The sequence below is a fragment of the Babylonia areolata genome, chromosome 18 (genome assembly GCF_041734735.1).
Source record: "Babylonia areolata isolate BAREFJ2019XMU chromosome 18, ASM4173473v1, whole genome shotgun sequence".
NCBI classification, from domain to species: domain Eukaryota; kingdom Metazoa; phylum Mollusca; class Gastropoda; order Neogastropoda; family Buccinidae; genus Babylonia; species Babylonia areolata.
Window position 1 is genome coordinate 21509337 of NC_134893.1, and position 17500 is coordinate 21526836.

The 17500-nt window shown below is 42.6% G+C and overlaps 1 protein-coding gene across 3 annotated transcripts in view; it reads right to left on the minus strand.

The window, feature by feature from the left end:
• Positions 1-5476: 5476 nt before the first annotated feature.
• LOC143292561 (uncharacterized) overlaps positions 5477-17500 on the minus strand; it is a 65875-nt gene continuing 53851 nt past the window's right edge. For all 3 annotated transcript variants that reach the window (XM_076602974.1, XM_076602975.1, XM_076602976.1), the window contains 4 exons: positions 16228-16297; positions 14060-14253; positions 9394-9571; positions 5477-8436 (listed from right to left, as the gene is read on the minus strand). In XM_076602974.1, the coding sequence (XP_076459089.1) occupies positions 8193-8436; positions 9394-9571; positions 14060-14253; positions 16228-16297 (686 nt within the window). In that variant the 3' untranslated portion in view covers positions 5477-8192. The remainder of the gene's footprint in view (positions 8437-9393; positions 9572-14059; positions 14254-16227; positions 16298-17500) is intronic.

Here is a 17500-nt window from a genome sequence, read left to right on the forward strand (position 1 = left end):
GGGGTTGGGGGAGAGAGAGAGAGAGAGAGAGAGAGAGAGAGAGAGAGAACAAGAGCAAGAACAAAACTTTAATCTCCAGGCCTCCGGCCCCTAGAAAGAGGTCAAAAGTACACAATATGGTGATCACGCAGCGACAACAAAATGTAAAATACGTACTAACTTAAACCTGTAGAACAAAAGTGCTTCTTGTGCATAGTAAATTAATTCTAACTTTCATCATTGTTGTCACAGAATTCCTGTCGTATCTTTAGGGCATTAAATATATAAAGAGAGAGAGAGAGAGAGAGAGAGAGAGAGAGAGAGAGAGAGAGAGATGTGGGTTACACGCACGTGCACACAGTGAAACACGATGCTTACGCACATAACCCATTGAAGTGAATGGACAGACATTCAGCCAGCAGTGTGAATGAGGCTTCGTTTGCGTGTCTCCGGTAAGATTTGGCACAGTGGTTGTTCATCTTCACTGTGCCGTTCATATCTTGGTTAGATGTGCATGCAACTGGATACGTTCTCCAATTTGCTCTCTCTCTCTCTCTCTCTGTCTCCCATATGCACAAACATGCGCAGACACAGTCACACATACACACACACACACACACACACACAACGAACGAATACACACACTCTCACACATACACTATCCACACACCCCAACTCCTGCACACACATCTTCACACACACTTAACCTCTCACACACACACGCTCAGACAGACTAACATACAGATAGACACAAACACAGAGACAGAGAAAGAGAGAGACAGAGAAGGACGTCTCCATTAAACAGAGAGACAGAGACAGACAGAGACAGAAGAGGACGTCTCATTAAACAGAGAGACAGAGACAGACAGAGACAGATGAGGACGTCTCATTAAACAGAGAGACAGAGACAGACAGAGACAGAAGAGGACGTCTCATTAAACAGAGAGACAGAGACAGACAGAGAAAAAGGAGGACGTCTCATTAAACAGAGAGACAGAGACAGACAGAGAAAGAGGAGGACGTCTCATTAAACAGAGAGACAGAGACAGACAGAGACAGAGGGGGACGTCTCATTAAACAGAGAGACAGAGACAGAGGAGGACGTCTCATTAAACAGAGAGACAGACAGAGACAGAGGAGGACGTCTCATTAAACACAGAGACAGAGACAGACAGAGAAAGAGGGGGACGTCTCATTAAACAGAGAGACAGAGACAGACAGAGACAGAGGGGGACGTCTCATTAAACAGAGAGACAGAGACAGACAGAGACAGAGGAGGACGTCTCCATTAAACAGAGAGACAGAGACAGACAGAGACAGAAGAGGACGTCTCATTAAACAGAGAGACAGAGACAGACAGAGACAGAGGGGGACGTCTCCATTAAACAGAGAGACAGAGACAGACAGAGACAGAAGAGGACGTCTCATTAAACAGAGAGACAGAGACAGACAGAGACAGAAGAGGACGTCTCATTAAACAGAGAGACCCTTTAAGCCTCTTTCCTGGGCTTTTCCTCCCTCCGATCGGAAAGAGCCACAACTGCAGAGACCCATCCCAGAAGCTCGCGTCATTGATTTTGGGAGTGCAGTGTTTGGTCAGCTTCTCTCTGTGTTTCTCTCTGTGTCTCTGTCTCTGTCTCTGTGTCTCTCTCTCTGTGTCTCTCTCTGTCTCTCTCTCTGTCTCTCTCTCTCTGTCTCTTTTTAAATAACAATGTTAATAGGTACACTGAAAATGATGTTTTAAAGCATTGTCCTTTTTGCCAAGGTGAACTAGAAGATGAATACCATTTGTTGTTTGTTTGTTCTGTATATAATGATTTACGGACAAAATTTCTTCAAGACTGTTTAAACATGTATCTTAGTTCACTTCTCCGATCAAACAACAAGCAGAGAAATTTCCATGTATCAAAATTTATTTTCCATGCGATCAAAAGGAGAAATCATATACTCAGACCTAATTAAGTAGAATCAATGTCAAGTCCATGAATGTTATGATATTGTCTCATCTATTCAAGTGTTATAATACCCCTTCCCATGCCCACCCCCAGTCCCCTGGTTTTGAATTGTGGTCCATGGCCAAAGTTCATTAAAACAATTTCGTTCGTTCGTTCGTTCGTTCTCTCTCTGTCTCTGTCTCTCTGTCTCTTTCTCTCTCTCTCTCTTACTGGTTAAAAATAACACAAATGGAAGATTTTACTTTGCAAAGAAAAGCATACAATAAGTTATATGATTTGGATGATAGGGGCAAAACAAACTGGGTGTCAAAAGTAAGAATGAAGTTATTCGAAATAGGGTTTGGTTTCGTGTGGTTGCAGCAGGGGGTAGGAGATATAAATGGGTTTATTCGAACATTTCGAACTAGATTAATTGATTGTAGATGGCAAGTATGGTCATGCCATGTTCAAGACAGATCGATTCATGTTTTATAGGCAATTCATGTCTATGATTTCTGTTCCGATTTGCATATCAATGAAAATGGATAGGCATTAAAAATATATTATAACAATGTTTAGATTTGAGTGATCCGATCTCTATCGTCATCGTTATCGTTATCGCTATATCTAATGATCATGATAATATTTGTTCTTTGTGCAGATGCGCCGAAGAAAATGACTTTCATTTTGTGTGATGTTGCCGTGCCGTGAATGATCTTAGGCAGCAGTTATTTCCACAGAATATTATTATGATCATTCATCTCTGTTTCGGCTTTCCCTGCATTATGCCATTAACAGAGGAACCCATTGTAAAATACTTCGCTATCTATCTGTATAGGGCATTCAAAATCCGCAGTGTGGTTTGTAGTTAACTGTACTTTTTTGTGTAAGCATTGCTAAATTTAATAATCTAATAGTTAAACGCTTCCTGTTCCAGATTATCCTGAAAAACGTTAGACAACATGGAAGTGAAATGTATGTTCACTCCATCTCCTTCGTGGGGGTCCACGGCCTTTATTTTGCTGAATAAAAACGTTCGTTCGTTCGTCTCTCTCTTTCTCTCTCTGTCTCTCTGTCTCCTCTTTCTCTCGCTCGCTCTCTGTTCTCTCCGTCTCTCTCTCTGTCTCCTCTCTCTCTCCGTCTCTGTGTCTCCTGTCTCTCTGTCTCTCTCGCCTCTCTCTCTTCTCTCCGTCTCTCTCTCTCCGTCTCTGTGTCTCCTGTCTCTCTATCTCTCTGTGTCTCCTACCTCTCTCGTTCTCTCTCTCTCTCCTCTCTCTCCCCGTTTCTCTGTTTCTCTCTCTCTCCGTCTCCTCTCTCTCTTTCGCTCTCTCTCTCTCTCGTCTCGCCGTCTTTCTCTCTCTCCGTCTCCTGTCTCTCTCTCGCTCTCTCTCTCTCGTACCTCTCTCGCTCTGTGTGTCTCTCTCTCTCGCCTCTCTCTCTTCTTTCCGTCTCTCTGTCTCCTCTCTCTCTCGCTCTCTCTGTCCCCTACCGCTCTCGTTCTCCCTCTCTCCTCTCTCTCTCTGTGTTGCTGTCTCTCTCTCTCTCTCTCTCTCTCTCTCTCTCTCTCTGTCTCCTCTCTCTCTCTCGCTTTCTCCGTCTCTCTGTCTCCTGTCTCTCTCGCTCTGTCTCCTACCGCTCTCGTTCTCCCTCTCTCCTCTCTCTCTCTGTGTTGTCTCTCTCTCTCTCCGTCTCCTCTCTCTCCCTCTCTCTCTCTCGCTCACTCCGTCTCTCTGTCTCCTCTCTCTCTCCTCTCTCCCTCTCTCTCTCTCTCTCTCCGTCTCTCTGTCTCCTCTCTCTCTCCGTCTCCTCTTCGTCTCTCTCTCTCTCTCCGTCTCCTCACTCTCTCTCTCTCTCCGTCTCCTCTCTCTCTCCGTCTCTCTCATTCCCTTCCGGTCTCCCTCTTTCGCAACGCTCCCTCATCCTGTCTCAGACTTATCCTCTTCTCTTCTACAGCATCCATCCTGCCGCCTCTGTGTGTGTGTGTGTGTGTGTGTGTGTGTGTGTGTGTGTATGTCTGTGTAGTTACGCTCGTGAACACACACACACACACAGACACAGACATAGACACACAGACAGACAGACACACACACACACACACACACACACACACACACACGCACACAGGCGGCAGGTCAAATGAGAGGAGGATTCCAGAGTTTTTATTTCATTTTATTTACTCACACACACACACACGCACGCACACACACACACACACACACACACACACACACACACACACACACACACACACACACACACACACACACACACACACACACACACACACACACACACACAAGCAACAACATTCAGAGACTGGTCACTGCAGGATAAGCTTACTTTATTACCTCAAAGAAACAGAGACATGGGTAGGTTACATAACAAATCAACTTTGATACATTCATAAAAAAAATCATCTTAACAACAGACATTTCTTGAGTAAACATGCCAGTCGTATCATTTACAACAGCTGAACGATAAAAAAAAAGTGTGTAGAACACGAATAATGCCGCAGAGTGTAGAACACAAATAAAACATACATCAGTGTGTAGTGTGTAGATCTGACACAAATAAAACATACATCAGCGTGTAGTGTGTAGATCTGACACAAATAAAACATACATCAGCGTGTAGTGTGTAGATCTGACACAAATAAAACATACATCAGCGTGTAGTGTGTAGATATGACACAAATAAAACATACATCAGCGTGTAGTGTATAAATCTGACACAAATAAAACATACACCAGCGTGCAGTGTGTAGATCTGACACAAATAAAACATATGTAAAAACTGTGTTCTCCAAAGTGTGTTGGTTCGATTCCAAGAGAGAGGGGAGTTATGCAGGGGGGATATAGGATCGACTAATGATGCACTCACTCATTCTCTCCTCACATCAATAGCAGGGCCACATGGAGTGGTTTTTATAGAGTGTTTACTTTACAATACAGCACACACACTAAACAGTTCACCCTACTTAGCAACAGCAACACACACTAAGGCAGCAGCACACACTGCCTACTTCAAGTACTTCTATTTCGCCTATTAACGGTTGATGGGAGAAAACTCTGGTTCGGAGTAACGCTTATGGTACATGTATAATTGCTTCCCCTGAAAAAGAAAAAACAAAACAAAACAAAAAAAAACCCCCCAAAAAAACAAAAAAAAAAAAAAAAAAAAAAAAAAAAAAAAAAAGACAACAAGAAAACGACAACGATTCACATTTTATGACATGCACATTTTTCAACAGGCGACGAATGAATGAAACTCCTCCCATCACATATTTGTCAAGAGTTATCTTGGGTCATGACTGTGCTATTATTGTTAATGCGAATTAGGGGGGATGGTCACTGCTTATTGCCATATTCATTCACTTTATATCAGATCAGCTCAGCTTGAAACTTCCACAGATAACGATGCATTTGATCAGTGAACAAGACATCGTAATCTTTCCAGTAAATCCCTATCCTTATTTTTTTTTTTTTTTTTTTTTGTGTGTGTGTGTGTGTCTACCCGCGGTTTGGTTCTAATATGCGTGGCCGCTTTTTTCATTATTATATATTTTTATTTTAAACGGATCGGCTTCGGTCACCCTAAACGCTCAATGGCCTCTCACTTTTTGTTCTTTTTCGCCTGTTGGCCATTCTTGTTTCATCCATTCAGTCCCCCCCCCTCTCTCTCTGCTCAAGCACACACAAACACACACACACACACACACTCCTTAGCCTACATGGGTGAGAAGTTTACCGTAGTGCAGAGAGAGACAGAGACAAAGAGAGATAGAGAGAGAGAGAGAGAGAGAGAAAGAGAGAGAGAGAGAGTGGTCTGGGTGCTAGTCTTTCAGATGAAGCGATAACCCGAGGCCTCGTGTAGAGCATGCACTCAGCGCATGTAAAAGAACCCACGGCAACAGAAGGGTTGCTCCTGGATAATATCGATAGAAAGAAAATAACTTTGTTAGTAAATTAAATATACTTTCAGGCAGACAAAACGGGGAAAAGAAATGGGGTCTGGGGTCTGGGGTGGCGCTGCACTGTGATGACACGCTCTTCGTGTGGAAAGCAGCCCGAATTTCACACAGAGAAATGTATTGCGACAAAAAAGTAATACAATGCAATGCAATGCAATACAATTTTTTTCGTTTATTTATTTATAGTCTGTTCATCTAAGATGATGATATTAGACTGAAAATAAATGATATTATTATCATCATTTGGATTATTATCATTTCTATCTTAATGATAATTGTTATTATTAATTAGATATTGACATTTCTGTATATTCGAATGAAAAGGGGGGCGGTTGAGGTGGAGGGGAGGGGCGGGGGGAGGGTGCGGATTGGGGGGGGGGGGAGAGCAAGGTGGAGGGGACTAAGAAAGGAAGAGAGACAGACAGACAGACAGATAGATAGACAGAGATTCAAGATTCAAGATTCAAAAACTTTATTACTCAAGGATAAAGTTTTTAGGCATTGCCTAGTCTTCCAATCTGTCCTTGTGACAACAAAAACAGTAACGATAAGACACAACAATAATAACAATAGTAAATACTACTACTACCACTACTACTACAACTACTACTACTGCTACTACTAATGATAATTATAATACTAATCAACGGACCATCATCATCATAAAAATGTAATGAAGGGAACACAGTCACACACTCACAATATATATGTATATATATCTGTGCACTTGTTGCTTCTCAAGTACTTCAGTCAACAGAACGTAATCATTATTATACGAATATCAAAGATTCCAACAGTTCGCGGCTGTGTAATGACATCTTTTTTTCGATTTGTTTATTAATATCTGCTTTAGTAAGATACAAAAATATTTCTCTTTTTTTTTCTCGTATAATGGCACACTTAATTACTTTCAAAACGCGAATCTCAACGCCAAAGGGAAACCAGTCCACTCAGGTACACTAATGAGTATGGGTAGTCAGAATCGCCTCCCTTCAGTCTTTTCAAGTTCTTGTTTCTTTGCTGCTTCGTGACACACGCAGTCCGCCCGCACAAGAACGGTTTGGTTTCTTACATAACCGAGCTTTCAAAATAACCTGCGAAATTTATGTTTCGAAAAATATATTTACATTGATTTCATTGAAGTAGATAAATTATTAGGGCGACAATACTGTGACAACAATTTACGATATTATCGTCATCGATAAAAAGTGTAAGAGGGAAACATGTCCCATGAGATATTGACAACACACCGGGGTAATGAAAAGCATTGCAGGTGCCGCTACACAAAAGCACCAATGCAAACTTTTATCCCAGAAAACTTAATCGACATCTATTTGGAGGGGGCGTCTAAGAGTGTGGACTGATCCATTATACTGCAGCCCATCAGCATGTCAAACAAAAGGATTTCACGCAAAAGATGTGGCAATTATCTCAACATTAACACGTTTTATTAATGAGCATGTCATGACCTTTTATTATCTACTGAACCGGGTAATTTGAAACTGTCAAATGGAAGATCAGTTCCACATGTTTCCCCAAATCATGTAATTTGCAAATTAATGTACACAGCAAGGAAGTTTACGTGGGGGGTGGCGTGGATTGTAGTCCTTTTTTGAAAGAAAAATATTCATAACACACACACACACACACACACACACACACACACACACACACACACACAAACGCACGCGAGCACGCTCACGCACACACGACACCAAACAACGCAGACACAATCACAGCACGAACAACCCACACCCACAAGACACACCTCACCACACTCACACAAATATATTAAACATATCGATATCTTTCTATCTATTTATCTATCAGTCTAATTTCTCTCTCTCTCTCTCTCTCTCTCTCTCTCTCTCTCTCTCTCTCTCTATATATATATATATATATATATATATATATATATATATACACACTAACAACAATACCCATCTCAACCACAATCACCTGTCTCAACACACACACACACACACACACACACACACCCCAACAATAACAACACCCTCTTCCCACACCTAACCCATACTCTTATTGCTGATTGTTTATTTGCGTGTGTGCATGTGGGCCCTGCAGGTTTTCTTTTCCTAGGGTTCCACTGTGTGTTCCCCCACCCCCCTCCACTTCCCTTTCTCTTATTTTCACTCTCTTCTTCTTCGCCCGATTGCACGTTTCGAGGATGTGGGCCTGGGTTTTTTTTCCATTGTGTCTTCATGTACCCAAATCGGGTTTCTCGGATTAAGAATGAATTTGAGCCTTTGAACCTTTAAAAGAGACAAAACCTAACACCCACACCAACCCTATTCATACATCAGGTTATCGTATCCATCACCACCACCACCACCACCACCACCACCATTCTCCGAAGAGCGGGACGATGACAGCTGGGAGTAGATCGTTGTGGTGTTATTTCTGTACGTCTGACTTTCACTCGACACACCAGCCGATTGCTCAGAGCTGCTCATCGGTAGGTCGTTGGATTTGAGCTCCCTGGCTGCCTTACCCTTCCCCTTGCCGTTCACGTGGCTGTTGCTGATTGAAGACCTGCAGAACACAGATTACGTTTTTGTTGTCTTCTCCAGTAGGAGAAATTAAGTTGTGGTGTACGAAGTATGCGGGAATCACCAATCATTCAGTACGAATACATAAGATACATTGAAAAAAAAAATGTTGACTTTAAAACTCCCACACAATAAACACAGTAAGAGAACAGACATATAACTACATAGTAGGATGAAATAAATACATGTAATTGGCAAAAAAAAATTAAGTTGTATTTTTATACAGAATATGGAATGTACACATAGATGCATGCACACACAAATACGCATATACAAATACTAATGTTAGTCAATTATTGGTAAATTTGGGTACGAAGACTGTTCAAAATTATGATTGATTAGTCATTTAAGAATTGAACTGACTGGGTTCTAAGAGTTTGAGGAATCGAAATGTTTGCAAGAAGGTAAGTTGTTTCTCGGCATCTTGAAAGAATATGGCTGTCATCGCTAATACTGTACGTGGATTTTTGTTTCAACGCTTGTGCAGATCGTTCAGAGGTACTTGTGTGACTCTGTCTTGCTGGACAGATTTTCACTTTTGCTCAGTATGTTCTTGTTCTTCACATTTATAATGCAGTTTAAAGAGAAAGCAACGGTAAAAATCCTGGAAAGTTTGAGGACTGACCAGGATATATCTGAGTTTCTAAAACAGCCAGATGTGAAACTGACATCTCTTGTAGATAGAAATGGTGTTTTGTGTGTAAAACAATACGTTTATTATCAGTTTTTCATTCCAAGATACCTGTATCCACTTGCTCTTTTGACTTTTGTACCACTGATTAAAGAGGCGAGGGACAGGGGTCAGACTATCCGTGGAGTCAATAAGCTTTTCGTGAAATCAATTAGCGTTTTTTTCATGTTTGTTGTTGTTGTTCTTGCTGTTGAACATCTATACCTAAGCAGTTGTCCTCGCACGAGGAGGACAAAACCTAAACCTGACCTGTCGCCCTTGCTCCCACCGCAGCAGGCGTGCCTCCAGAAGGCTCTGACGGCGGGGTCTCTGGCCGTGAAGATGAGGAAGATGAGGAAGCCCTGCAGGGAGGCGGTGATGGTGAACAGGTACTGGAACACCACCCGGGCATCCTCGATGGCGAAGAAGGCGAACAGCCAGCTCAGACCTGGCGGACCACAGAGAGAGAAGAGAGAGAGAATGAATAAATGAATGAATGAATGAATGAATGAATGAATCTTTATTTTCCAACGGTGAAGATATTAGCACTTTGGCCGACTTACACATCTGCCGTTGTTCTAAGAGACACACAAACATGTACGCATATAAATGTAGTTATACTGAATACTTAATACATGTATAATGTACGAGTATAACACAGCGTCAAACTGAGAGACACAACATCGCTCACATCTGTACGGAACGGAAGTGAGTAACACACACACACGCACACACGCGCACACACACACACACACACACACACACACACGCACACACACACACACATACACACCAAGAGAGAGAGAGAGAGAGAGAGAGAGAGAGAGAGAGAGAGAGAGAGAGAGAGAGAGAATTTGACACTTTATTGTCATTACCTGCAAGGGTCTATTGACAAGGGGGGGACGGGTTATTTTTGTTTAACACAAGAATAGCAGAACACATTCTGCTCGATCCAGTAGTACCTCTCACATACCCTCTCACATTCTTTTTCAAAGTTCCTCAAATTTAAACAAATTAAATAAACACTTAGAAAAGAAAAAAAGAAAAAGGGAATAATATAACCAAACTCAGCCACCCATTCTGTTGTGTTGTTATGTAATTTATCGATATTTACTTATCATCAGAACACACACAAAACTAGAGAGAGAGAGAGAGAGAGAGAGAGGGGGGGGGACAGAATGCACTCAGTTCCGACCTTGCAAGACTATGGTACAATGCACGGGACGCAGACCTTGCAAACCAGAGATAAAAAGGGAAAAGTGCACTCATTTCAGACCTGACAAACTAGACAGAGATAATACATTCAGCTCATACATTGCAAACCAGAGAGAGGATGGGACAATTCACTCATTTCAGACCTGGCGAATTAGAGAGAAATCGAGAGACAAAGGGGCAATGCACTCATTTCAGTCCTAGCAAACTAGAGAGAGAAAGGGACAATTTACTTATTTCAGGCCTGGCGAACTAGAGAGAAAAAAAAGGACATTGCACTCATTTCAGACCTGGCGAACTGCAGAGAGAAAAGGGCAATGTACTTATTTCAGATCGGGTAAACCAAGAGCATGGGACAATGCACTCATTTCAGACCTGGTGAACTAGAGAGAGAGAGAGAGAAAGGGACAATGCACTCACTTCAGACTTGGTGAACTCTAGAGAGGGAGAGAGAAAGGGACAATGCACTCACTTCAGACCTGGCGGACTAGAGAAAGAGAAAGAAAGGGACAATGTACTCATTTCAGACCTGGTGAACTAGAGAGAGAGAGAGAGAGAGAGAGAGAGAGAGAGAGAGAGAGAGAAAGGGACAATGCACTCACTTTAGACCTGGCGGACTAGAGAGAGAGAAAGAAAGGGACAATGTGCTCATTTCAGACCTGGTGAACTAGAGAGAGAGGGAGAGAGAAAGGGACAATGCACTCATTTCAGACCTGGTGAACTAGAGAGAGAGAGAGAGAGAGAGAGAGAGAGAGAGAGAGAGAGAGAGAGAAAGGGACAATGCACTCACTTCAGACCTGGCGGACTAGAGAGAGAGAAAGAAAGGGACAATGTACTCATTTCAGATCGGGTAAACCAAGAAAATGGGACAATGCACTCATTTCAGACCTGGCAAACTGCAGAGAGAAAGGGACAATGCACTCATTTCAGACCTGGCGAACTGCAGAGAGAAAGGGACAATGCACTCATTTCAGACCTGGGGAACTGCAGAGAGAAAGGGACAATGCACTCATTTCAGACCTGGGGAACCAGAGAGAGAAAGGGACAATGCACTCATTTCAGACCTGGCGAACCAGAGAGAGAAAGGACAATGCACTCATTTCAGACCTGGCGAACCAGAGAGAGAAAGGGACAATGCACTCATTTCAGACCTGGGGAACTGCAGAAAGAAAGGGACAATGCGCTCATTTCAGACCTGGCAAACCAGAGAGAGAAAGGGACAATGCACTCATTTCAGACCTGGCGAACTGCAGAGAGAAAGGGACAATTCACTCATTTCAGACCTGGCGAACCAGAGAGAGAAAGGGACAATGCACTCATTTCAGACCTGGCGAACCAGAGAGAGAAAGGGACAATGCACTCATTTCAGACCTGGCGAACCAGAGAGAGAAAGGGACAATGCACTCATTTCAGACCTGGCGAACCAGAGAGAGAAAGGGACAATGCACTCATTTCAGACCTGGCGAACCAGAGAGAGAAAGGGACAATGCACTCATTTCAGACCTGGCGAACTGCAGAGAGAAAGGGACAATGCACTCATTTCAGACCTGGCGAACCAGAGAGAGAAAGGGACAATTCACTCATTTCAGACCTGGCGAACCAGAGAGAGAAAGGGACAATGCACTCATTTCAGACCTGGGGAACCAGAGAGAGAAAGGGACAATGCACTCATTTCAGATCGGGTAAACCAAGAGAATGGGACAATGCAGAAAACAAACAGAACTTTTAACTCCCTCGAAATACATATATTTCACATACGAAATTAATCTAGATACATGAGAAAAAATAATCAGATGCAATAATCATCTATCATAATGCAATGAAAGTAATCAAAGCAAAGGAAGAAAGAAATACAACAAAGAGGTGCAAGGGATAAGCCATGGAATACAGAACAAGACATTTGTGGGAGATGTACTGGTTCCGGGTGACTGGTACTTTACTCTTCCTCTCCGCAATGTATTTGTATTTCTTTTTATTACAACAGATTTCTCTGTGTGAAATTCGGGCTGCTCTCCCCAGGGAGAGCGCGTCGCTACACTACAGCACCACCCTTTTTTTTTTTTGGTATTTTTTCCTGCGTGCAGTTTTATTTGTTTTTCCTATCGCAGTGGATTTTTCTACAGAATTTTGCCAGGAACAACATTTTTGTTGCCGTGGGTTCTTTTACGTGCGCTAAGTGCATGCTGCACACGGGACCTCGGTTTATCGTCTCATCCGAATGACTATTGTCCAGACCACCACTCAAGGTCTAGTGGAGGGGGAGAAAATATCGGCGGCTGAGCCGTGATTCGAACCAGCGCGCTCAGATTCTCTCGCTTCCTAGGCGGACGCGTTACCTCTAGGCCATCACTCCACACATAATTATCTATGTATGGCCCTCTCAGGTAATTGTAGTTTTCCACAATGTGTCCCTGTTTGTTTTCCTTTTCTCACGCAACCGCTTCACTTTATTCACACCATCCTATACTCTCTCTCTCTCTCTTTCTCTCTGTTCCCTTTCCTTCATCGCATATATATATATATATACGCCCCTTCCCATTAATAATAGTAGACTTACTGTTTTATATTCACATTAGTATAGTATCTTTTAACATACACAATGTATGCTTGTGTGTGTGTAAGTGTGCGTGTGCGTGAGAGAGAGAGCGTGTGTATGTGTGCTCTGTTTTTTTTTGTTTTTGTTTTTGTTTTGTTTTGTTTCTTATTTTTTTATGTCGACTATTAATACCATGCTTGTGCTTTTGTGTGTGTGTGTGTGTGTGTGTGTGTGTGTGTGTGTGTGTGTGTGTGTGTGTGTGTGTGTGTGTGTGTGTGTGTGTGTGTGTGTGTGTGTGCGCGCGTATGTGTGCGCGCGTGTGTGTGTATGTGTGTGTGTTATTTTTACCATGCTTATGCCTTTATGTAGTATAATATTCGCATTCTTTGACTTTAAGTGGCATTGTGTAGTGCATGCAATGACATATATAATGTAGTATTGTGTAGTGTGGACCCTGTTTCAGGGCGGGGACTGGATGAAGAAAAAGCGCGCCAGTGCTTATCTATTATCCTCGAAAATAAAGAATTTGTCTTGTCTTGTCTTCTCTCTCTCTCTCTTTCCTGTCCTCCGCCTACTCACCAACCCCTCTCTCTTTTCTTTCACCTTCAATTCAATCTATTCTATATCCAGTCCCACTCACTCACAACCACGAAGGCTTCCAGGTGCACACGATACGTCCCTCTCTCTCTTTCTGTTTCCTTTCTTTCATCGCCTTTTTTTTTATATATCTATTCTACTCCCCTTCCCACTAATAACATAGAACTACGAACGAGGCCACAATCGTCCAGATGTCCATGACACGTCCCTCCCTCTCTCTCTCTCCATCTCTCTCTTCTCTCCCCACCTCCCTATTTCCTTTATTTCATCGTCTGTTAATTCACTCTGCGTCCCTTCCCACTCACACAGAACTACGAAGAAGGCTACATTCAACCAGATCTCTCTCTCTCTCTCTCTCTCTCTCTATCTATCTATCTATCTACCTACCTATCTCTCTCTCTTCTTTCTTACACCGTCTATTAATACACTCTGCGCCCCTTCCCACTCACCCAGAACTACGAAGAAGGCTACACTCACTCAGATCTCTCTCTCTCTCTCTCTCTCTCTCTATATATATATATATATATATATCACTCTCTCTCTCCTTTCTTACACTGTCTATTAATTCACTCTGCGCCCCTTCCCACTCACCCAGAACTACGAAGCAGGCCACAGACGCCCGGATGCCGACGGCACGTGAGCTGTTCTTGCTGCTGCTGCCGCCGATGTTTCGCCTCAGGCAGATGTTGACCACCACCATGATGTAGACGACGATGTTGACGAGGATGATGACGGCGACAGGGGCCAGGAACGCATAGTAGAAAGGCGTCAGCGACATCCAGCAACTGCGAGTGAACGTGTATTGTGCTAAAGTCATGTATGATAGTCAGTCGGTAAATGCTGCCCCGACTGTCTGGGCTAGAATCTAATTATTGTGAGGAGTGTCTTGCCCAAGTTACATCCTCACTCTCTCGGCCCAGAGGGCTTCAAGACAGCCGGCGTTGGAATGATCACCAAAGGCCAGCTAGCCCCAAGACTGGAGTACTAACAGTCTGGGTTATATTGCCTTCTTGTTTAAGAGTCACTGTCCTTCACAAAAAGACTAAGTTGTAAATTGATTTCCCATTGCAGTGGACAAACCATTAAGATCACAAAGCTCTCACTTTGCTGTTGGTCGGCGTCAACGACATCCAGCAACTGAATGCATGTGTACTGTGCTGAAATCAAAATTGTGCATTGTGTGACAGTCAGCCGTGTCCGACTAGGACTATTAAAACAGCAGAGGAGGCAGCAGCTGTCCCGGCTATCCGGTGATTAGTTTGATTATCGTGGAAAGTGTCTAGCCCAAGTTAATCCCCCACTCTGTCGGCCAAGAGGGTTTTAGGACAGTCGGCGTTGGGCTAGTTCCCAAAGGCCAACTAGCCCTCAAAGTTACAGCACCTAGAGCAGGTGCCTCGACGTTTGAGTGTCATAATCCTTCACAAAAGACGAAGCTGTAGTAAAAGTAAACGAAGCCCCATCCCAGTGGAGAAACCACTGACCATACAGCACTCACCTTGTTGATTCAACTCTAAGTCATACATCAGTCTGTAAAAGTTGAGGGAGGGAGAGGACAGATAACATTCCGAAATAAACGGGAAAGTCAGTTTGCAGAGACTCAGCCTTTGACACACAGCCGACAGTATCAGTATCAGTAACTCAAGGAGGCGTCACTGCGTTCGGACAAATCCATATATGCTACACCACATCTGCCAAGCAGATACCTGACCAGCAGCGTAATCCAACGCGCTTAGTCAGGCCTTGAGAAAAAACATAAATGATTAAAAAAAAAAAAAAAAAAAAAAATCATCATCACCATCATCATATAAAGGCCTGGGGGAATCTGGTGATCAGGTCTTGTTCACTGCTGTGCCATGATTTTTCACACAGTCAGGGGAAAAGACGAAAAAGATTAGTAACTATCATGATTCTGTTTATTGGTAATATGACTTACGACTCCACCATCCAACATGACTTCCCTTTGTTTCTGCAAAATACTCTGCAAAATGTTTTGTTTGTTTTTTTCTGGTCTTTTTCAAACTCCCTACCTCCACGCTCTCCACCTCCTCACACTCAATGTGTGTATGCACCTTATAGTGAATATATAATGAAACAGTGAGAAGAAAAGCAAGCAGTGGTCAGGAACAGTACGCTGTGTCGTTTGTTGCTTGTTGTTGTTGTTCGGGTGCAGTGTGTGTGTGTGTGTGTGTGTGTGTGTGTGTGTGTGTGTGTTCGTTCTTTAGTTTAGCGTCTTTTCACTATCAGTTATATTAGACGTTAAAAAAAAAGGGGGGGGGGGGGGATGGGGGAGGAAGGTGGTATAACTAACATGCAATTACATTTAACAGTAACAATTCAATAATAATAATTATAATAATCAGAAACCATTAACACAATTCTGAAGCGCATTAAAGGAATGTAGAAATAGGGCTATGAACTAATGCCTGTGAAAGTTCGAAATAACTTTACAAAAATCATCTGCAGAATTATTATTCTCTTTGAAATACTTGGGCAAGAAGGTACGTAACTGCTGGCAGTGAAACAAACAATGATGCAAGCTGAACTGCTTACCACAGATGCATGTAACATTTTTTTTACTATACTTTATCTTCAGCGCATCAAGTTTTATACGGAAGAAAGTAGAGGTGTGTGTGTGTGTGTGTGTGTGTGTGTGTGTGTGTGTGTGTGTGTGTGTGCGCACGCGCGCGCGTCTGTGTGCGCGAGACGTGTCTGTGTGCGTGTATATGTGAGTGTCCTGACTATCGGCACAGTCAACTTACTACTGATCCCCTCCGTGGTACAGGTCCGTGTCAATGGCCAGGACAACGATCACCGGTATCAAAGGAAGACCTGCAAGTCAAGATAACAATAAACAAGAGAGGCAAGGCCTTCAAGACTCACTTGTGATAAATTAAGTCCCCTAGCATTAATTACAGAGTAATTTCCCTTTTTTTTTACTATCTGCACCAAAAACGTTTGCAAAAAAAAAAAAAAAAAAAAAAAAAAAAAAAAAAAAAATTCCATGCTTAGCAAAAGAAGTTCCTGTTTGAACAAAAAAATGATAATAATGACTCCTCTTGTTGTTGTGTCAGAATAAGAGGTCAAAGTGCCAAGTTTAGAGAATACAAAAAAATATAAATATAACAGTAAATGCAGTTTGCTTATAATTAGGCCTTCATTATTTTTAATTTTTTTGGTGCCCATCCTACAGGTGCAATATTATTTTAAAGAAGATGACTGGAAAGAACTGCATTTTTCCTATTTTTATGCCAAATTTGGTGTCAGCTGACAAAGTATTTGCAGAGAAAATGTCAATGTTAAAGTTTACCACGGACACACAGGCACACGGACACACACACACACACACACACACACAGACAACCGAACACCGGGTTAAAACATAGACTCACTTTGTTTACACAAGTGAGTCAATAAAAGGTCAGTCACAGCGAACTCACAATCGAACAAATCCCTCACCTTCCTCTCTCTCTCCTTCTCCTCCCCCCCCCGCCCCCTCCACCACCACATCAACCCCCTACCACTCCCATTCCGTTCCCTTCCTCTCTCTCTCACCCCCCCCCCCCTCTCATTACTACTCTCTCCTCTTCCTCTCTCTCCCTCCTTCCTCCCTCTTCCTTCATCACCAACCAGTCATCCTTTCTCTTGCTCTCCCTCGTCTATCACTTAACACTTCTGCCTTATTAAAGGCTAAAAGAACTGGCAGGGCTGCTAAGAGCATAGCATTTAGGTTATTACTAAATGCCCCATACATAAAATATTGTGAAAATATTGAATGCATTTGCAAGGGATGTTTAACGGTAGAGCACGTTTTTACCCGCTGTTTAGTAATGAAATCTTTTTTGCCTCCAGAAATTACGGAACACGTGTTACCAGTTCCAAATGTTAACATTTTTTGGAAAAAAGTTATATATTTCAAACTGTTCTTTATGAACGTTAGCTAGCTATGTGTTAAATAGTCCAGTTGGTTGTTTATTGTAGGTCCCCACATGAACATCTTTTCAAATAATAATCTACAGAAGTAGTGCATACAAT